General features: G+C 34.3%; 2 protein-coding genes across 2 annotated transcripts; both read left to right on the top strand.

The window, feature by feature from the left end:
• The first annotated feature begins 5166 nt into the window (after positions 1-5166).
• Positions 5167-10427, top strand: LOC111992348 (uncharacterized). Its single transcript, XM_024024208.2, has 10 exons — positions 5167-5763; positions 6335-6421; positions 6501-6609; positions 6707-6748; positions 6900-6959; positions 7422-9062; positions 9299-9400; positions 9515-9667; positions 9769-9894; positions 10017-10427. Exons 1-10 carry the CDS (start codon positions 5669-5671, stop codon positions 10203-10205), a joined length of 2604 nt encoding a protein of 867 aa, XP_023879976.2. The 5' UTR covers positions 5167-5668; the 3' UTR covers positions 10206-10427.
• A 5235-nt stretch (positions 10428-15662) lies between these two features.
• Positions 15663-16409, top strand: LOC111992340 (uncharacterized mitochondrial protein AtMg00310-like). Its single transcript, XM_024024201.2, has one exon. It carries the CDS (start codon positions 15663-15665, stop codon positions 16407-16409), a length of 747 nt encoding a protein of 248 aa, XP_023879969.2.
• Positions 16410-22112: the final 5703 nt, after the last annotated feature.

Here is a 22112-nt window from a genome sequence, read left to right as displayed (position 1 = left end):
ATATATATATATATACCCGAAATCATCACAACTCAAAATAAGTGTTTTGAAAATATTGTGAAATTTTATTGTATCCATAAACTTTCTCTATGTTGTAAAAAGAAATACTACATACTTTTGATGTACAAGATAAGCAGGACCCGACCATGCTCTCCCATTTGGGAGGACATGCATTTAATTTGTAATAGATAAAATTAATAAAAAAAAATGGTTATATTTCAAATTTCCGTTTCAAGATGATAGCGACTTAATGAAGTCCCACTTACTTGTAATGAGAAAAAGAAAAGCAAAAGCATGATGTAAACCAAACTCACTTTTTTTTTTTTTATTAAAAAAATATAGTTATAAATTGGTTGGTCTCATTTTACCGCCCAAACAAAAAAGAAGTTAAAATTGGCTGGCCTCAATCATCAATAAAATAAGCAAAATAGGAGAATTGTTAATAGTTGTTTGAAAGTAAAGTACCTTTTTTTTAGTACACTCTTCGCAGAAAATAATTAGAGACAGAATAGTGAAGAATTATATTAAAATAAAATAATTTTGCTCTAAATAGAATTATATTCAGATAAATAAAGATCTTTTTATATTTTGTTTTCCAGTTTACCTTTTCTCTGTACGTACTTACCTTTTTCACCTTTTCCGTGATAATGTGTTTACACTTAACATTACATCAGAGTCTGATCAGACTGAGTTAATTTGTCCTCTAAGTCTCACCGTCCATGCCTTTTTGTTAATCGAAGTTGCTAACTTGCGCTTAGCCAAGTGGCCCTCGAGGACCCGTTGGGGCCGAGCCAGGGTTGGTGGCGCAAGTTAGAAAGAGCCTTTTTGCATTCAATGCATACTTAGTAAGAGTAGTACTAATTATGATTGAAAGAGATAGATCTGCTAGCATCACTGCATCACATATTTTGGCACTATAAAAAATTTTGGCCACCTTGGACTTGTGTGAGAGAGCTACTAAAGAGTAAAGACTGGGACATGGGAACTTTTCTGTTTTTTGGGCCATTGATGGTGACCTTCTCGTGTGCTTTTGCTTTTCAAATCTCTCTAGATCAGTATTATTGCCTATTTGTCTATGGTTGAGTGAATTATAATTTTCATACCTTTTATATTCTATGTACTTGATAATATTATATATAAATAAATAAATATATATATATATTCATTTATTGAGAAAAAGATCATCAAGAAAATTATTAATATTGGCATGAACAAAATTATTTATATTTAGCAGAACAAACTCCATTTAGACTAAAAGCAAGAAATATAATGAGGCTTACTCTCTGGACTAAGACATGAATAACTACATTACCTTGTCTAAAGAGTGAGAGAAGGAAAAGCTCTACAAAGAGCTTGCATAATGGTGTGTCTTTAATCAAATGATCAAAAGAAGACATAAACATATTATTGCCTCACAATGCATTGATAACTATCTCAGAGTCGCCTTCAAAATAAAATTGACTGAATCCCATTTCTTGGACAAACTAGATAGCTCTTCTATTTACTAAGTAATGTCTTGATGCCACCCTTAACGAGTACTTCTTTGTAGTTGTCATGTGCATGTGAAATGGAAAGATTACACTCACCTAGTAATTAGCCAAGCTCTTTGAGAGCTGTGGACCCTAAATTAGGCACACAAAAAGAAAAAGAAAAATGAGCTATATAAATAACTATAAAAAGTTGAAATTGTGATTAGTATTAAATAGACGTGGTTGACACTTTTTTTGATCATTAAGAAAATGTTTCCATTTTCTAAGGAACTCGTAATCTTATAAATAATGGAATTTGTCTATTCAAATTATATGCTACTAGATACAATATTAGCATCAGTTTTTAGTTTTTGTAAGAGCACCATTAAGAAGATCTAAGATCTCACACACACATATACATCTAATATAAGGTATAACAAATACTATATGACGAACTGGCGTGACCTAAGAGACTCAATAGCATGCAGAAGTCATTGTTTAAGATGCCAGTGAGTAGGTGCTAAGGTTATTTAATAATTTTGTGGTTTATTCCTAATATTTTTAGGTGGTTGGTGTTTGAAAAGCTTAAATACCATAAAGTGCTTAAGATAAGATTTAATTAATTAGAGATAGGATTTGTGTAAGGACCACGGATGAAAAAGTTAACATTTTCCTACTGCCTTATCAAAGAGAAATTTATAGTATTCAACGCAAAAATATAAAGTATTTAGTGAAAAATTTTACTCCATTGAAGTAGTATCCAAGTATTATTACCATGTTTAAAAATTATTTATACAAATGATTATTCTCAATTTTTCGGCAAAAACTATAATATTTATATCATTTCATTGGAACATGGAAGTTTTGACTACATTTTGGATGGTCCCAAATGGTAGTGAGTAGTGACATAGAGTCAAGTTTTCAGTTAGGTCATCATCATGGGGTTGAACAAACGATGCCAATAGCTAGTTAGACAATGGAAAAATCACTTAAAATAGGGAAAGTGTTGTTATAGTTGCTAGTATTATTTTATAAATTCACTGCATCATGGGTAGTGTGGGTCATAATAGGGGTGAGGGTATTATAAGTTTAAAACAACATATCACTAGACAAAACCAAAATTGAGGTAAGACAAATTTGCAGGTTTTGCCTCTAAACATAAGTTTTTTTTTTTTTTTGGGTGTCATTGTTAACTTTTTTTTTTTTTTTTTGGGCTAATGTGTCATTGTCAACTTGAAGCTTCTGATCATTACTTTCTGTATTTGTAACTTCTTCTTATTACATGTTAGCGTAACTTTTTTCTTTGGTAAAATAAAAACTTCAATTGCTTACATCCTAAATAAAGTACCCCTACTAGCATCTTTATTTATATAATATATTTATTTTTTAATACAACCAGTGGGCCCATGGGCCTGATAGCCTCAGCCCATTGTGTAGTAGGCCCAAGGCCCGGCGAGGAAGGATGACATCAAGGCTAAATTAGGAGAGACTCTTTTTTGGACCCACCCCGAAGACCTCTTCGTCCTCGGCATACTAAGGATAATTTTGGGAAGGGACAAGCCCAAGCAAGCTGTCACCTCCACACTTAATGCATTCACCTAACCCCTCTGGCCGCATTAATGGGGATGCAACCCCTTAGCAGGGCGACGTTGATCAGTGTGAACCACTTGAGTGTTGATAAGGCCTTTGATATGACGGACGATTAGAAGAAAGGCGAATGGATGATCAACAGATGGAAGAACGAGATAGACAATGAAGACTATATAAAGAGGAGTGAGTAAAGTTAGAGATGGGAGGGGGGAGAGAAAGAAAAGAAAGAATAAAATGGGCTCCTCGCCATGGCCGAGGAGCACCCCCGGTTGTGAATAGTTCTAAGTATTTCTTTTATAAAAGAAGAGAGTTCATGCTTGGTGAACGAGGTCAGCGCCTAAACCTTCAATCCATTCTCTACAAATTTATTGTCTGGGGCTTTTGGCTGAAAATCCAAATTGAGTCCCCACAATTGGCGCCGTCTGTGGGAAGGATTAGTGCGCTGGCCGGCACACCAGGCAATTGTTCTAAATGGTCGTTTTACAGTTGGTTGGCGAAGTTAAAAAAAAAAAAAAAAGAATTGACAGCGAAAAGAGAAATCTTGATATTATTTCATAAATAGAAAAAGTACAAATTACAATCAGAGGCTCAGGCAGGCGTGTTTTACAAACAAATTTACAAGCTAATCCTACCAGGTAGTTCTACAATCAGAGGCCCAGGTGGACCCGCCCTAAAAAACTAGCTAGAGGGAAGTGTCAACCCATGCTTTTATTGGCATCATGAGAATGGGAGAACTTGACAATAAAAGCAGGGAAGGGGAGGGCCAGCTTGTTTCAAGGCCACCAATAACTTCTTTCTCGGAGTGGCGGAGCTTGAACAAAGAGAGGAGCAGATGCAGGGGCTCCGGGACACCCTCTCCCGTGATGTTCCTTTGATTCTCTCCAATCCTCACGAGGGTTGGCCGTTGGAGACGGCAACACTCGAGCACCGCCCCGATTAATTGTTATGCGAAGTTTAGAATTCCCCAAAAAAAGAAAAGAAAGAAGAAAAATAAAAAGAAAGAAAGCAAGTAAGGTTTGGAATTCCTAATAAGTTTGTTACATCAAACTCATTTTTTTAGGAAGAGCATTTCCAAGCAAACTAAAGTTCAGATTTTTTTGGCTTAAAAAAATTCTAAGTTTTGTTTTGTTGTTATGTTGTTTTTTGCTTTGGTTTTTATCTGCAAAATAAAACTAAAACAGTAATTAATAGGACAAAGTTTAGCTACAAAACTGATTATAGCTTAAGGTTACAAACTTACTCAATAAACTAAATATTACAACATATTTTGAAAATTTAACCGTTGAATTACATATTCTTTACGCTCTTAATATATATGTTAAATTTTGTGTCAATAGGATATTATTTACTATATGATCTATAAGTTTATATTTTGTGCATAATTTTAAATTAAAAAAAACTTGCAATTTAAAAAATTTATTGATGACATAACTATTGATCTTTAATTTTCTTGAAATTTTGCAAGTATGAAGGATATAAGAAGAAAATGTAATCCAATGGTGGATTTGTCAAAATTCACATCCAATAAAAAGATATTAAGTAAGTTTGTAGCTTAAGGCTACAACTAATTTTGTAACTAAATTTTGTCCTAATTAATATTAATACTATTATTAACAAGATATATCTAAGGCAATTGTTCCAATAATTGTCATTATTATGATAGTTATAAACAATAATAGCTGAAAATCCTATTGAATAAAAGAAAATATTTTACTACAAGAGTCGCCATTCATTTTGTTTTTATTGGTTAATTAAACTCATAATATACTCAATAATCTACTATATAAATTCTAATGATTCAGAATTCAGATACTATTCTCCCATATACACTTGCAATCTTTCTACAATAACCATCATTATACAATATAATACAGAATTAATTTCCAAATCAAAAACTATAATCACAGATATTATCTTTGCATTTAACACGAAAGATTCTCTCTTTATCACGATATTTGAAAGTTGGTCACGAGAAATTCAACTAGAATGACCGGTTGTACCCGGTTTGCAAAGAGATATTTTAGAATTTGAGACAGTAAAATGCTCTGCATATCTCACTGTTTGCCCTTCAAGCTCGGAGTGTGTCTTTTTTTTTTTTATGAGAAGCTCGGAGTGTATCTGATTTCATTTTCGTCCATAAAAGTCATAAAGACAATACTATAACACATTGTACTACTTTGCTAGTATTAGAGACAGAGAGAGAGAGAGAGAGACTGAAAGAGAGACAAAATAGAAAACACAAACAAAAGCTATGTTCTTTCATATGTACCACTACATCCTTTGCTATATATAAATAAACACCAGCTTTTAATCCTCTTACTCACTCTCTCACCGACCATTTTGCTGTTTCTCTCTCTCTCTCTCTCTCTCTCTCTCTCTGAGAAATACTAGTTTTGTTTGATAACTCTTCAGCACTTCACTTTCAGGCTCTTCTAAACGCTTTCTTTGTTTCTGAAAAACACAAAACTGGTGCTGGTTCTTGGCATTTGTTGGCAACTCAGAACTGGGTTTAGCTGGTTTGACTCGGACCCACATGCCTGAGTTCAAGTTATGAGCTTTGGATCGTGAAAGTTTGGATTTTTATTTGTTTTTCTTGGAGATTTTGTGAAATGGGTTCAGTGGTGAAGCAAACACTCAAGAGTTTGTGTTGCAGTGAAGGGTGGTCTTATGGGATTTTCTGGCGTTTTGTGCAGAATGATTCTTTGTAAGCTAAGCGTTTCTTTCTGTGTTTAATTTATTTATTGTACTTTAGTTTCTTACTTCCGTTTTTGGAAGGAAAATAAAATAAAATTTCTTACTGTGTTTTATTTTTTTGGTATTACTTTGATGGCAGTCTTGGTATGTTTTTGATCGTTGGTTTATTGTTTCTCTCAGTTTGGTTGATGTTTTTGGCTTCTATTTTTCGCCTTAATTATTTTTCTTACAATTTTAGTTTATTGTTTTTCAAATCCATACTGTTTCGTTTTCTTCTGGAGGGTGTTGTAATTATGCGTATACAAGTGAGTTTTTTGGTTCAGCATTTTTAAGTACTAATGCTTGATAATGTGATTAGATTCAGTATATTTCTCTTTTTTATATGTATTATAATCCTAATAATAAATGACTGCCTAATTAATTAAAATTTTTCTATATGAGATCAAGCTTGTTTTGATGTTATAAACAATGAATTCTTAGCTTTGGGCTTTTTGATCAGTCTTGAAACTCTTAAAGTGATTAAGGGTTTCATAATTTGAGAGTAGCTTGGCTGTCTAATTTGTTCCTTTGATATGTACCAGATTATTGACTTTTGAAGATGCCTATTATGAAAAGCAAGTTGAGGCAGTGATTGACATGCTTCCCCAGGTCCACATGATGGGTGAAGGGTATGCCTAGCATATTGCAGTTTTTTGTTCTGTCACAAATTCTGTTTAAGTCTTAACATTAATGGTATTTTCTCTTTAGATTAATTGGCCAAGCTGCTTTCACTGGGAAACATAGATGGATGTTCTCAGATGCTCATGGTGAAAAATGGGATTCCATTGATTCTTTTGAATGTCAAGATATATTCCAGGTATTTCTTCTTTTTCAGTTGTTGACTACTTAATTACATTGTTCATGCAGACGCTTGTTTTCATCTGCTTATGTGAAAATATCCTTTCACTCTGCAGGATGATTCTGGTTTTCTTCGCCAATTTTCCTCTGGAATTAAGGTACTAGTTTCATTCAAGAAGCATTTGTAGTTGTAGTATGAAGCGAATAGTTTGTAAAATATTCTCCTGTCTGTCAATAATCTTTTGGGTAGTTTGTTTTTCATGGCCTTGTGATGCTAACATGGTTATGAAAATTCAATCCAATATGCAGACAATTGCTGTGATCTCTGTGGCACCACAAGGAGTAGTACAGTTTGGATCCACCCAGAAGGTTAGTAGAAGGACAGTGGATGAAATAGTTTTCACCTTCATGCATATGTAAACTTGGAAAATGCTATTTTGTGATGTTCAAATGAGTCAAATCACTTATTAGCCATGGGATTTGTGAAATTATTCCCTTGATCATTCAATTTAAATAAATTTCTGAGATTATTTAAAATATTAATAATCTACACAGTTGAAATTTTTTATTAAAAAGTAATTGATCCTGTTACCTGAAAACCATTAGCTAGTGATCTTGAGGGTTAAATTATGTTTTATCTTAAAAGCACAAAATTGTAAAGGATAAATCAAGATATATGTGGTTTCGTCTAGGGATGACGTTGTATTTTAGTTAATAGTTACTTTGATTGAAGTTAAAATTTAAGTTTAAGAATTGATGTGTAAGTAAATTATTATCATGTACTGAGGCATGCGTGAATACCTATCGACTGTGCTGCTATTGCTGTTGCAGGTATCAGAGAGGAAGGAATTTTTGGATCAAACAAAAAGATTGTTTCAGGAGATGGAGAACATTGATGAGCTTATCCCATTGGAGAATGCATTTTCCTCATTGAACAATGATATTTGTGATCTAAATGGGTTATTCGGTACCTTGATTCCATCTGGAAATTCACATAATGGAGATCTCAATGCCATGCTTGGCGATGGCAGTAAGGAGTTAACGGGAGAAGCTTGTTCAGCAACATTTGTGAATGAGTCCTGCCATTCCATATCTGGGATTCATGATGATGAAAGGATGACTCCATTGCTCCGAGATTTGGGTCATCCTAATAATCAATTACCAAAAGTTGGTACAGAGGCTCAAATCTTGCTGTCTGATACACTTAATTCTCAGTTCCAGAAAGCGTTTTTACAGGCTACTTCTTCTGTTAGCACAAGGAGTAGTGCAGATTCTATCTTGACTTCATTTGAACCACTGTTGGTGTCTGAAACAAGGATTCAGGATTCTCCAAATATGATTACTTCAAAGGCAAATGCTCTTGAATCTTGCAGAAATACAGCTAGCAACGTTCAGGAAGAGTCAACATTCACCTCAACGTTCAGTGGAGGAGGATTGATTGACCTAGGGAAAACAATTCCAGACAGGTCCAGAAATCTGATGGATGGTCAGCATTTCTGCCCATCAATTCTTGAAACTCAAGGTGAACTTCAAGAAACAGCAACTAGCACACATAGATTTGCTGAGGAGTTTAAGCCAGATAATTTTATATCCGAAATCTCCAAGTTCTGTCTGTTGGATGATCTTGCTCAATGGTTTTCTCCCTCACCAGAGCATAGGATCAATGAAATGGCATCTGCATCGAGTAATGACCTTCAACAATCAATGGGAGTTACTTCAGCATCATCTTGCCTGATTGGAGATGATGTTTTTAGTGATTTTCCAATCAAACGTCTGGGTAATTCTGTACAAAGTTGCATCACTACTACATTAAACTCTGAAGGACAAGAGAATTCCACGATCATGCCTGGTGCTGAAAATGATCTTTTTGATGGGTTGGGAATGGATTTTGGATGTGGTCAATCTATGGAGTGTTGGGAAGATTTTATAATGCCAGTGGTGAGTGCTGCTACTGATACTCGTATGTCAGAATGTGTCTCGGAGTTGGATGTTGGTTCCATGGCTGGTCCTAGGAAGGGGTTATTCTCAGAATTAGGACTCCAAGAACTTCTAGACGGCATAAGTAGTTCTAATTCTTTTACCAAATCTAGTTTTGAGGATCAATTATCCGGATCCAAAAGAAGCAGAATGGATACTTCGTCTGTGAATAGTAATCAATTACAGTTGGCAAGTCTTGCTTGCTCTAGTGGAAGCATGAACATAATGCAACCTGTATGCAACCTGGAGAAGAAAAACAATGTACCCAAGAAAGAGTTTCTCCCAAAATCACAGGTAGGTTTGTGGATTGATGATAGCTATAGTATCAATGTGGGAAATACTGGTCTGGCACGTCCTCAGAAGCCTGAGGAACCTACAAAAGCTTCTAAAAAAAGGGCTAGGCCTGGGGAGAGTACTCGACCAAGGCCCAAAGACAGGCAACAGATCCAAGACCGTATCAAAGAGTTGAGAGGAATCATCCCTCATGGTGGAAAGGTACTTACACATTTTAGTCTATGCTTTAATAGACACATGGGAACGAAGTGTTCTGAGTATTTAGAAGAAGCTATGTTTTACACCATTAGAGAATTGTACTATTTTTTCTTATAATAGGGAATTTTGGAACCATTTTCCATTTTAAATTTTATGCAATCTTGTGATATTTATATTCCTGCATTTGATGCTGATGATTAATATGGCATAAGATACTTACAAGTTTCATGATGTTGCAGTGTAGCATTGATTCTCTGTTGGATCGAACCATCAAATACATGCTTTTCTTGCAAAGTGTGACAAAATATGCAGACAAGCTTAAACAATCTGATGAGCCAAAGGTAACCAGTTCATTTTATATTCTGATTTTCTTGGACAAGATTTAACAAGCTCAGGCTTGAGCCGTGGTGTTTATCATTCACTAACATGCAAACTTTATTGTTTGGATTTTGTAGCTTATGGGCCAAGAGACGGGAGTGGTTCTTAAAGACAACAGCATGGGTGATGGCGGTGGTGGTGTTACATGGGCATTTGAAGTTGGGGGTCAAACAATGGTTTGCCCAATTATAATTGAGGACCATAATCCACCTGGCCAAATGCTTATAGAGGTATAGGAAGGCAAATAAAAAAGCTCATTCAACTCTGCTATTAGCCTTGACAATTTAAAATTTTAAACCCACCTCAATGTATTTTCATTTCTCTCTTGCAGATGCTTTGTGAGGAACAAGGATTCTTTCTTGAAATAACAGATGTAATCCGGAGCTTTGGGCTGAATATTTTGAAAGGAGTAATGGAAGCTAGAGATAGCAAAATTTGGGCACGCTTTGTTGTTGAGGTAAATTGGATATTAAGAGATTTGAAGTGATGGAAGTAGATTTACTTAGTATTCTCCTAAAAAATCTGGTTTTATCCTCTATTAGTTTCTTATTAGTACATTGTTCTCAAATTGTGTTACAGGCAAACAGTCAAGTAACAAGGATGGATATATTTTGGTCCCTTGTCCATCTTCTAAAGCAAACAACCACTACTGGGAATGATACAACAGATCAACCCGGTGACGCCATTAATGGTGGTGTTCCTCAGCTGGACAGTTATCAAAAACCAACCTTGCCGCCTCCCATAAGCATGGCTGAGACACTTGGGTGATGATTTGAGTGCATATGTTTGAGTTTTAGAAATACCTTGAGCATTCACATGCTGACAGCTTGCCATGATGGGTGTTGTGAAAATTAAAGAGCCACAACTGAGCAAGGAAAAAGAGTTACTGGTCCATCCCATTTCCATTATCTTTGAAATGGGAATGTCATGTGCATAGAGTTGATAGACTAGGATATACAACTTTCAAAGAAAAATGCAAGTGTTCTTTTTGCTCTTGATAATGTAGTTCCCAATTAGAGAGCTGTGAGAGTCTGGGAGAAGCAATATCATGTTACAAATTTGTCACATAATTGTTCAGTTAGGTAGGCTTTCATACGAGAGACCTGAGGGATGATGCATTGATTTTTTTTTTTTTTTTGGGGGGGGGGGGGGGTGGTGGGTTGCTTTAACCATAATCTGTTTATAGTGTGAAGCTGATAAATCAATTAATGATAGGCTAACTACTGATTTGTTTCTAGATCTTTCTGTTGTGGATTCACTAATATAATAGTGAAATTGTTCTCTCTCTCTGGTGTTATACATTTCATATTACTGATTAATTTGTCTTATTTGTGGGGTTATTAAGTGTTACCTCCAATAGTTTTTTTTTTTTTGGGGGGGGGGGGGGTGGGGAGGTCATGATTCATGAGTTTCTAGAGAAGTAAAGTTACAAAAAGAGGAACGTTTTCATTAAGAGGTATTAGTTATATTACAATTTAAAAGACTTTTAGATCAGAAAGTATCTTTGTCTCACTGACATGTGAGTCTTACATGTCAGTGAGACATGGGTCTCATGAGCCTGTCTCATACAAGATTTGTCTCATACAAGATTTTTTCCTAACGACAAAATTATTGTTACTTATCTCTTTCACTCTATTATTAGGAGAGGTACAATACCACAAATAATATGAATATGGTAGAATCCTTTTTGACGCCCTCTTTGATGTGAAAGGCTTAGAGGGATAAGGATTAAGGCCAATGGCAGGGACAAAAGGTGCACAAGATTTTAGACAAGGTGAAGTTTCATTCTAAACCGCTGATATGAAAGGCTTGGAGGATAAGGCATAAGGCTAATGGCAGGGACAAAAGATGCATAAGACCGCAAGCATCCTAACCAATTTAACCCAGGCCCTGCAGGCTAAAAGTATCGTCTTCTATGTCAGGTCCATAATATAGAGGACCAGTGATCTTTACAACTATCATCATTTTGTTTCTATACATGTTTGCCCTGGTCACCCCAAAACTTTAGGGTATCATGGATATAGTCCATATTTTTTTTAAATTTTAAATAGGATATAATTTCAACTTATAAAATCATTTAAAAAAAATTATAAATAGGATATTATTTCAATCTATGAAATCCATTTCCTAATGAGTGCATTTTGAGTCCTAGGTCTATTATAAATCACAAAAAAAATATAGGATATCAAGAATATTCATTTTTTACTTTTGAGTTGAGTGTATGTTATGGTTCTCATCAACTTCAATTTCCTGACCATATATTTTTTTTGACCAATTAATGCTCAAGTTGACAAGTTGTGATAGACAACTTTGAAATAATCTAGTAAAAAATGCTAGCTGTTTAAAACATCATGATCCTTATTTAAAGATCAACTTAAAAAGTATATGATGCTCACCAGTCACCACCTATGAAAAAATGGACCGTTTGAACATATATAATTAAGCATCATTGAAAATTTTCCTCCTATCAATTGGGTTTGGGTTGCTCTATAAAAACGATGGAGAGATTATATTTGTGAAGAAGACCACTGGATCTACAAATACGGCAGGCCGTTTGCTGTGGAGTTCTTAACGCTATGCATTGTTTAAAGTCTAATGCCTAACTACAAGTCGTTCAAGAACTCGTGTTGTTATTCATTCTCTACTGTCTGTCGCATAACTTCAAATTGCGATCCATTTAGAAACTGTTTTAAGAGTAAGTTTTGTAGCCCGTTGAGTTTGTTATACTTCTATTTCTGTTTCTTGTTAGAGCATTCACATCATGTTCACATTTTCTATTTCAACAAAAATATATTTACATTAATTTCAATATTTATTTATTTTACTCTATTTAAATTTTAGAGTAAATTACAACTTACCCACCAGTAATTTGGCCGAAATTTAAGCTGTCTACCTGTGGTTTGAAATTTGACACTTTACCCACATGAAATTAGCTTAGTTAAAGTTCTGTAACCCACCTCGGTTAAAAACATGACTAAATATGTCATTTTGCTTCACTTTTATGTATCTATCCTTAAAAAACACAAAAAAACATATAAATACAAGATCAAATAAGATAAAAAAGAATCCAACAGAACACTTGCATCATGGGTTTTCAAACCACAGGTAAGGAATTTAAATTTCGGTCAAACTTGAGGTGGGTAAAATGTCAAATTTCAAACTACAGCTACAGGTAGACAATTTAAATTTCAGCCAAACCATAGGAGAGTAAGTTGTAATTTGCCTTTTTTTCTCTCTCCCATCATTACTCTATTTTTCTACCCTTTTTTAGCCAAAATGACAAAGCCACTGCTGCTTGCACAAACACCCTAAATTGTCACTCACACCATATCACTTGATTCCATTGGAGGATTCTAGAAGTTATCGTTGCTCACAATTTCCAAACCCTTAAGCAAACAAACAACACAAATCAAACCAAACCTCCTAAACATAGGTCAAACCATAAACCAACACAAACTCAAAACAAACACAACCCAACCATTGACCATTGGCTTGGATTTGACCAACACAAACCCAAATCAAACACAACCTAGCCATTGATTAGGATTTGAAAATGGAATTGTGTAAAATTGTGATTTACAATTATATTTTTGTTAGCTTTAATTTCGTGTTAAATTTGATTGTATTTTTGTTCAATCATTTCCCTGTACGTTTGTGAGATTTAATGTAGGAGTTGAGTGTGAGTGTTTGGTGAAAAATTGTGAAGACAGTAAAGTTCGCGACTGGCTTGCGAGTGGACAACCCTCGAAAGGCCACGTGAGAAGCACATGCTTGGAAATTGAATAGTCTCATGCCAGGTTGGTTTTCGCGAGTCACTTTGCGACTCGGCCAAGTCATGAGTGAGTTGTGAGTGACCCACGAAACCCTCTGCCTGGAACTTTTAAAGAATGTTTTTCTCATTTCTTTACCAACACTATATATGCTCACATTGTTAGGATTAGTGCCCTTAAATCCTATTGTATGATGTTATGTATGACATTATGTATGATTTAATGTTGTAGTTAATAAAGTTGTTTTATTATTATCTAAAATAATGGTAACATGAATATTTGGACATTATCATATAGTTCATAACATATCAACTAAGATGATTTGTCTTGATCATGGAAATGGAGACCTCTAGTTGATATGTTGATATGTTTTAAGAGTTAAGACATATTGAACTAGACCGCTGTGAGATTTATTATTATCCTAACAACTGTCAAATGAATAATAAATCTCACGACTTCTATTTACATCAATTCCTAATCCTGAGAGAATAATGAACTTGATCATGAGGTGTAGGTTGCTTTGATATATCAGGAGTGAGATCTAAAGTAATGATCAAAACCTCAGTATGTTGGGTAGCCACATTTAGTGTTGATGAAACATATATTCTCAAGATGGAATTCATAATCTCTTAATGGAAATATAAAATATTCCCTTGAGATAAGTTTAATGAGTTTGGTTATTCAGAATGTTAAGCCTAACTACTTTAGTAAGGAGTTACTAAAGTATAAATTTATGAAATTGGATTTCATAAATATATGATGAATAAATTAAAGGATTAAACCGGGTATTCAAGGATTAAGATATAGTAATATTTAAAGTGACAATCAACCTACATGACTTTGTATTACTACGAATATTTTATGAAGGAGTTGCATGTATAATAAAGTCTTGGGATATAATTTATTAATAAGGCCTAGAGTGCAATTATTTTTATGTAGTAGTATTAAATATAATTAATGGTAACTTTGAACTAGTCAAGAGTTAACAAAAAAACTCAAGACCCATTAAAGCTAAAGTTTTATTTGTTCCCTTTTGGTCCCACTCCAAGCCACATACTAAAACCCAATTAGAATGGCCTAAAAGGCTAGCCCAATTAGATAATCAGTTATAAGAAGAGAAACATAACAAATTTTGCAAGAGAATGAAATGGTTTGTATGTGAGTGTAGGACACTCTCTTTTTCTCCTTTGAACATACACATATAAACTGATTGAGAGACCACACTTCTTGGGCACAAGTACAATTGGAGTGAAGATTAAAAGTGTTCCCATGTACTTCTAATATTTGGTTTTGAATTTCACAGTACCAAGTTATACTCTCTTATTCTTATATTCTGAAATTTACATAGTATATGTTATTAATTGTGAATGAAGTAGATCCGTTAATTTTCTTCTAGGTATGTTTTGTATGCGATACAAACATAAGTTTTTCCAACACACATTACTCACGAAATTGTAAGGAGACTTTTAGAAAGAAAACCCTAGCAAAACACTTGAGAGTTATAGATTGTAAACCTATAATCATCTACACAATTTCTCTTAGTTTTTTTCTACTCCTACCTCTCCAATTACAAATCCTTGAGAGGTTCTTAGCACAAACACTTACCTCACCCAATCTGAGTGTTGAGAGAAGTTTTAGTGCATGTGGGAAGCATTGGAAGAAGCCATTGATTGGCGGATGCAATTTGGAGCTAATTGCGGGATCCAAATAACTAGTGAGACATGGCTTGGTGAAGTCTATTGCTAGTTGAAACTTGGAGGGTTCAAGTACTTTAGATAGATTAGGCTCAGAGAGTCTTTTTGATATCCTTGTACTCTAACTTTATTCACTAGTGGATCGATTCGGCTTGGAGGGTTGCAAAGAGGTTTTTCATCGAGTATTTTGGTTTCCTCTTCGATAACACATCTCAGTGTAATCTTACGTTTGCATCTCTCTTCTCTTACTCTTCAAAATTCACATTTATTGTTTATTGTATATGCTTATGCCTTAGAGAGTTGTTCTGGTTTCACTGCATTACACTTACTCTTATTCCGCACTTTGTTAAGTAGGGTAAAAGCAATTTATCCGTAAGTTTTTATTTAGGGGTCTAAACAAGTAATAGTATTTTCACACTATTTGAGCTTTCAAATTATCACTGTATGAAAGGGCATCCGGTCAACAAATAAACCGAAAGAAGACAACTCTTTTCTTTAGCAAAGTAGTGTCCGAGGAAAAGAAGGGAGACATTCTAAGTTTCTTGGGGGTTTCAGATGCCAAGGAATATGAAAAATACCTTGACTTGCCGGCTGTTGTGGGGAAAAATAAAAAGGTGAGTCTCAATTATATCAAGGAGAAGGTGTGGGCAAAGCTTCAAGGTTGGAAAGAAAAGCTTCTATCTCAAGTGGGGAGAGAGATTTTGCTCAAGGCGGTGGTACAAGCTATCCCTACATTTGCAATGAGTTGCTTTAAGTTGCCGATGGGTTTGTGCAAGGATATTGAAATGCAAATCAGAAAATTTTGGTGGGGTGAACGTGGTGGCCAAAGAAAAATTCATTGGAAGAGTTGGGAAATATTATGTAAACCGAAAGCAGAGGGAGGTATGGGTTTCAAAGATTTGGTTAGATTCAATGAGGCTATGCTTGCCAAAAAAATATGGAGGTTACAAACAGATAAGAATTCTCTTACGTTTAAGGTTTTTAGCACAAAATATTTCCCTACAGGTTCGGTGTTTGAGGCAAAAAGCAAGAAGGGCTCCTTTGCTTGGCAAAGTATACTTAAAGCAAGGCATGTCATTGAGGAAGGGATGTTATGGAGGGTTGGTGATGGGTCACAAATTCAAGTATTCAAGGATAGTTGGATTCCTAGCTGTTTTCCAACCAAGGCAGTACCACTCACGCAGGATTGTGTAGATGATTCCACTGTTAGTTCTCTTATAGACCAGACAACAATGGATTGGAATGGGCAAATGATTGATCAGAAAATTGCTCCCTACTTGGCTCAGAGAATTAAGGCTATCCCATTATGTAGAATGCCACAAGAAGACTGTATTGTATGGCCACAGAGTCGAGATAGAAATTACTCGATGAAGACCAGGTACCAACTACTAGGTGAGCTGGAAAATAGGGAGGTTGCTTTAGGGTCTAATAGTGCTGATTTAAGGAATTTTTGGAAAGGAATTTGGAGTTTGCGAATCCCAAATAAGATAAAGAACTTTGGCTGGTGAGCTTGCTATGAATCACTCCTAACATTGGCAGATTTATATTGATGAAAAGTTGTAAGCTCACCGTTATGCAATAACTATAAGAGAGCAAGTGAAATGGTTTTCCATGCTCTTTAGGACTGTGATAAAGTGCTAGGTTGCTAGGGTCATGGGTTTAATAAAATAAGAAGTCAATATCTAGGTGCGGGATCCTTTGTAGATTTAGTTTTCTTTATAAGGCAGCAGGAAGAAAATATGGAGCTGTTCTTGGTCGTTGCATGGTATATATGGAGTAGACACAATAAAATGCATTTCAACAAGCAACACCTGCCACCTGAGAAGATTCTTGATGCAGCAGAAGCTTTGCTTGCGGACTTCCACGGGAATACAGAATGAAGACCCAATAGAAAGATTGCTCTATCACAGCGTTGGGTACCACCAGTTGAAGGCATGTACAAGGTGAACTATGATGGTGCTTACTTCGTGGATGAAGAAAAAACAAGGATTGGAGTTGTGGTGAGGAATGAATTGGGTCAAGTTATGGGCTCACTAGCAGAAAAAATTGATATGCCGTCGATGGAGAGCAATGTTATTTATGGAGGAGTTAGGCTTGAGCCATGCTGTATTTAAAGGAGACTCAGAGCTTGTTGTAAAAGCACTAGTGGATCACTGTCTAGACTGATCTAGTATTGGTCATATTATAAAAGATTGTAAGTCTTTAATGGGTTTGTTCCAAACTTGTTATTTCTCTCATGTTAGGTGGTAGGGCAATGGAGTTGCTCATGCATTAGCTAGGAGAGCTAGAAAGCCTTTCCCGTTAACTGTATGGATGAAATTTGTTCCACCAGACATTACCTATCTAGTTTACGTTGATGTAACATCATAATTTTCCCACACATGAATAAAGTGGATCCTTTTCTTCTCAAAAAAAGAAAAAAGAAAAAAAAAGATCGTGCAGCCACTGAGTGATTTGAGGAGAGAGATAGTGGTGGTCCCTGATGCATAGCTGTCACACAACCACTAATGATGGTAATGGCGAAAAGTGGATATTTGTTCAAGGAGAAGCCCGATCGACCATGGAGGTTTAAAATTGGATGAAATTGGTTTATTGATGATTTTTAGAGGAGTTTAGTATATTTATTTATTATTATTAAATCTGGTTTTAACTACCCTGTTGCGAAGTGAATGCTTTTATTCTTTCTCGCCAAAATGCATTGCATAATATCCTTTTATAAACACTTGGAAAAAGTTTAACTTCAAATTAATTTGAAACTATCTCTACCAATTCACTATGTGAAGATCTATAAGATCCAAGCAAATCATTAAAACAAGTTGCATAACTCATAAAAAAAGTTATCTATAGTATGTTCTATTTTTTTCCAAGGAAAACCTCAACAATATATATATATATATATATTTGTTGAGATTTTCCTTGGAAAAAAATAGAACAAACTTGAAAAGTAGATACGAGCATTAGTATCTGGTCTTGCATATGCTATAATATGCTATATTTTATTATCAAAGCACAAAAAAAACCTATTACCTAGTCTTGCAGTTGTAAAAAAAATTTGTAATTGTGCTATAATACCATCCTAAATTTATGATGGTTAAGTAGCTCACTTGCAAAATTAAAATAATATTTTTTTATTCATTCACCTCAAAAGCATCTTCCTCTTTCTCTCTCTCCTTGACTTACCACAAAATTATGTAAAGTTGTGATTTCCAACTATGTTGTGTTGGCTTTAATTTCATGCCAAATTTGATTGTAATTTATTCAATCATTTTCCCTGTACGTATGTGGGATTAATTGTAAGGGATGAGTGTGAGAGATCGGTGAAGACTCAAGCTTCAAAGAATCTACAAATGGATTTCACGACTGGCTCGCGATTGTCTTGCGAGAAGCTTACTCGTGAAAAGAGTCACGTGTAGAGCACATGACTGGAAGATCAAGAGTCACGCTAGGCTGTACTTTTCGTGAGTGTCTCACGGCTAAGACCAACCCGCAAAGGACCTGCGAAACTCTTTATTTGGCAAAAAGTTATGTTTTGCTTTACCATGTCTTTACCTATACTATATATACCCTCATTACCCACAAATTGTAAGGAGTGCATTTCAGAGAGAAAATCCTAGAAAATACATTTGAGAGTTAGAGATTGTCATACCCACAATCATCTACACATTTCCTTGTAGCTTTCCTCAACTCCTGCCTCTCCATTTCTATATCCTTGATAGGTTGCTAGCCCAAACATTTACCACACTTATTCTAAGTATAAAGTGAGATTTTGGTGTTATTGGGAAGCATTGGAAGGAGCCATTCATTGGTGGATGCAATCTGCCTGAATTGCGGGATCTGGAAAGCGAGAGAAGACAAGACTCTGAGAAGTCAGTTAGTAACAGGAGTTTAGAGGGCTCAAGTACATGGGGTAAACTAGGCTTGGAGGGTCTTTTATTATTCATGTACTCCAACTTTATTCTCTAGTGGATTGATTTCGACTTGGAGGGCAGCGAAGAGGTTTTTCGCTGAGTTTTTCGGTTTTCTCTTCAATAACACGTCTCGATGTTATCTTGTGTTTGCATCTTTCTTCCCTACTCTTTAAGCTTTCATTTTACTATTGATGATGAATGAATATGGCTTAGAGTAGTGTTATCGATTCATTGCACTATATACTATTGTTTTGCACTTAGTCTAAGTTAAAGTAAAAGCTATCTAGCTGTAATTTTTAATTAGGTGTTTGAACAAGCTCTCTTGTGTTTTAGTATAAATCCGAGCTTTCAAATTAAAATATTATTTTTTATTGTTTTGGGTTATATATTTTATTGTGTAGATATTATATTTTAATGTGTTGCATAGAAATATAAAAATTGAGATGTTAAGTATGTTGTAAAATTATATGGTATAATAAATAAAATAAAATTTAAAATGATAAAATAGAACATTTTGTAGAAACCGCGAATGTGGTTTAATGTAGTGGAATACAGGTGTTATTTTTAATTTTGCATTCTTTTTAAAGGTGATGACCTTGGTAGTTGGTGGATATAGCTATCCCGGTTATCCGTACCATTTATAATTTATTATTCGGCATGCGCTAAACTCGTATCATGCCAAGACACTGACGAGTGATAAGTGATCTGGTATATAGTGTATACTCGATTCTAAAAATAAAAGAGGTGCACACTTTTTTGTCTCAAAAGAACAGCAAACGTAAACACAAATTTTATAATTGGTGACTACCACAAGTTTCTGTTATGATATGAGGTGGTGCTTCCCACTAGATTCGGAGGATAAATATTGTACTATTAGTACAAGAATATGTTGTTTATTTATTTTGTAGTGCCGGAGAAAGTCCTGTTTGAAAGATTACAATTTGAAATTGAACTTCTATATCAATATAAAAATGTTTTCACATTTCAAAATCAGAGTGATACCCCCAAAGAAAAGGAACAAAATTTCTGTTCAAATTAGTTTGAGAGAAATCTTTCAAATTTATCATATATCTCTTTTTTGAGTGTAAATTTTGAAAATCTAACCGATGAATTTCATGTTCTTTCTGTTCTTAATATGCATGTTAAATTTTGATCAATTTAGATGTTATTTACTATTCGATCAATTAACTTATTTTTTATGCACAATTTTAGATTACAAAAACTTGAAATTTTAATATTTGTTTGATGATATAGCAATTGATCTTTAATCTTCTTGAAATTTTGCAAGCATGAAAGTTATAATAAGAATATGCAATCCAACGGTTATATTTTCAAATTTCACACTAAACGTAATAGTACTTTGTACTAGATCTTGATCTCTCCTCTCATTAATTGTTTTGGGCCTTTTGGCCTAAACTAATCTGTAAAGCAGTGCCATCAGGGACAAGAGGTCATGTGGCATAATAGTTTTATAGAGTCTGTTTGAGAATTACTTACTTAGTTAAAATTAAAATTTTTTTTTATTGAAAATACTGTAAATAAAGTTAAAAAGTAGTTAAAATAGTACCGTGAGACTCATAAATAGTACCAAAAAGTGCAATAAGACCAATTAACAGTAGTAAAAATAAGCTAAATAGTAATAAAAATAAGCTAAATAGTAAAAAAAACTAGCTTTCTAAGCTAATGCCAAACACGACTTGAACCCTGGCTCTTGCCCTCCACGCCCTACAAGAACTTATGCTTTTGAAATGACCATTGCACTAAGGATATGCAGTGGTACTTTTTTTTTTTTTTGAGAGATAACATTTCTATTTTCTATATATCAATAAAAGAGAACTTGTAGCTGAGCCAAGAACCACCGAGCCTCTTGGCTCAAGTAATATCGCTGGACCCTTACAAATTTACTATGGGGAAAAAAAAATAAAAGAAGAAGAAGATCGGAAGGCCTTGTAATCTACATAAATATATCTATCTTAAGGAAATTGTTAAAAATATTTTTGACTTTACTGTAAAATAGTTATATATTGACATTGACGTAACAATTTGTGTGATTGATGCCTCATCTTTAACATAATATATATATATATATATATATATAAATTTTTTGTATTTAAAAGTAAATACATAAATTTGTAAAATTTATATAAAATAAAATAGGTAATAATAGTAATACAGAAAAGATGGAAGAAATTGTGGGGGCAGAAGGGAAAAGCTACTTTTTATTATTAGTGCCATACATAAAGTCACTGCACTTTCAAAAATGGAGTTAACTTTTGGAAGAAGCAACTTTTGATCGTGGTTGGTTTGGGTTTGCATTTCAAAATCTGGAAGCTTTGAAAAGGCTCTATTTAGGTAGATAATTGCTCTAATTTCCATTCATTCAGAGGCCTAGTGGCCAAATTAGTGACGTCTTGTATGAAGTATGAACCCCCAGATGCCCAGTACTTTTTTTAAAAGTGACCTAATTGGCCTACTATTTAAAAGCTCCATCTATTTGCAGCTCTTAAGGGGCTGTTTGACATTATTGTTTAAATAATAGTTTTCAGTATTTAAGCAATAATAACACTTCTGACATGTATTTCTATAATATCTAAACACGTATTTTCACAACACTAAAAATTGAACAATAATACTTAAACATTGCTACTAAACATGCCCCAATATATAGTCATGGAAGAGCACGCTCATTGAATTTGTCCTTCATTTCCCCTTGCGTTCAATTTGTTCCTCATTTGGCCTTTGCATTCAATGTGCATGAATCCTACCCAGGAAAATAAATTTTTAAGTTAAAAAAATACCCAATTGGAGAGATACACATTCAAAAATCTTGTGAGCTACCCTGCACACCCTTGGTGCCATGTGCTGTGATCACTTCATAAGTATAAGTGTTTGTGAGGTGTTAGAGGCAATGGTTGAGGTTCAAGTCTTTAGGAGAGAGTTACACACACAAATACACTTAGATTAAAGCTAGAGTAGAATTTTTATTTTGTATAAAAAAAAATCTTGTGAGCTTATGCTACAAAAATTAACTTATATCTTATGCGCCAAAAAAAAAAATTATACAAAATAGAAATTCTATTATAGCCTAATCTAAGGGTAACAATAAATATTATCTTAAAAATAAAAAGGAAAAAATAATAACAAAAAATATATACCCCATAAAAAATTAAGAGAAAGAAAAAAATAACAATGAATGTTAATGTCAGCAGTAGTAAAGCTAGAATTTGACTCCAAGGGAGGCAAAATTTATTTACATATATACATGTGCACTTAAACATATATGGTTTTTTTTTTTATTAAAAA

The sequence above is a fragment of the Quercus suber genome, unplaced genomic scaffold (genome assembly GCF_002906115.3).
Source record: "Quercus suber isolate HL8 unplaced genomic scaffold, Cork oak 2.0 scaffold_90, whole genome shotgun sequence".
In the NCBI taxonomy this organism is placed as follows: Eukaryota; Viridiplantae; Streptophyta; class Magnoliopsida; order Fagales; family Fagaceae; genus Quercus; species Quercus suber.
The sequence above is the reverse complement of the archived record's forward strand: the minus strand, read 5'-3'. Positions and strand labels throughout refer to the sequence as shown.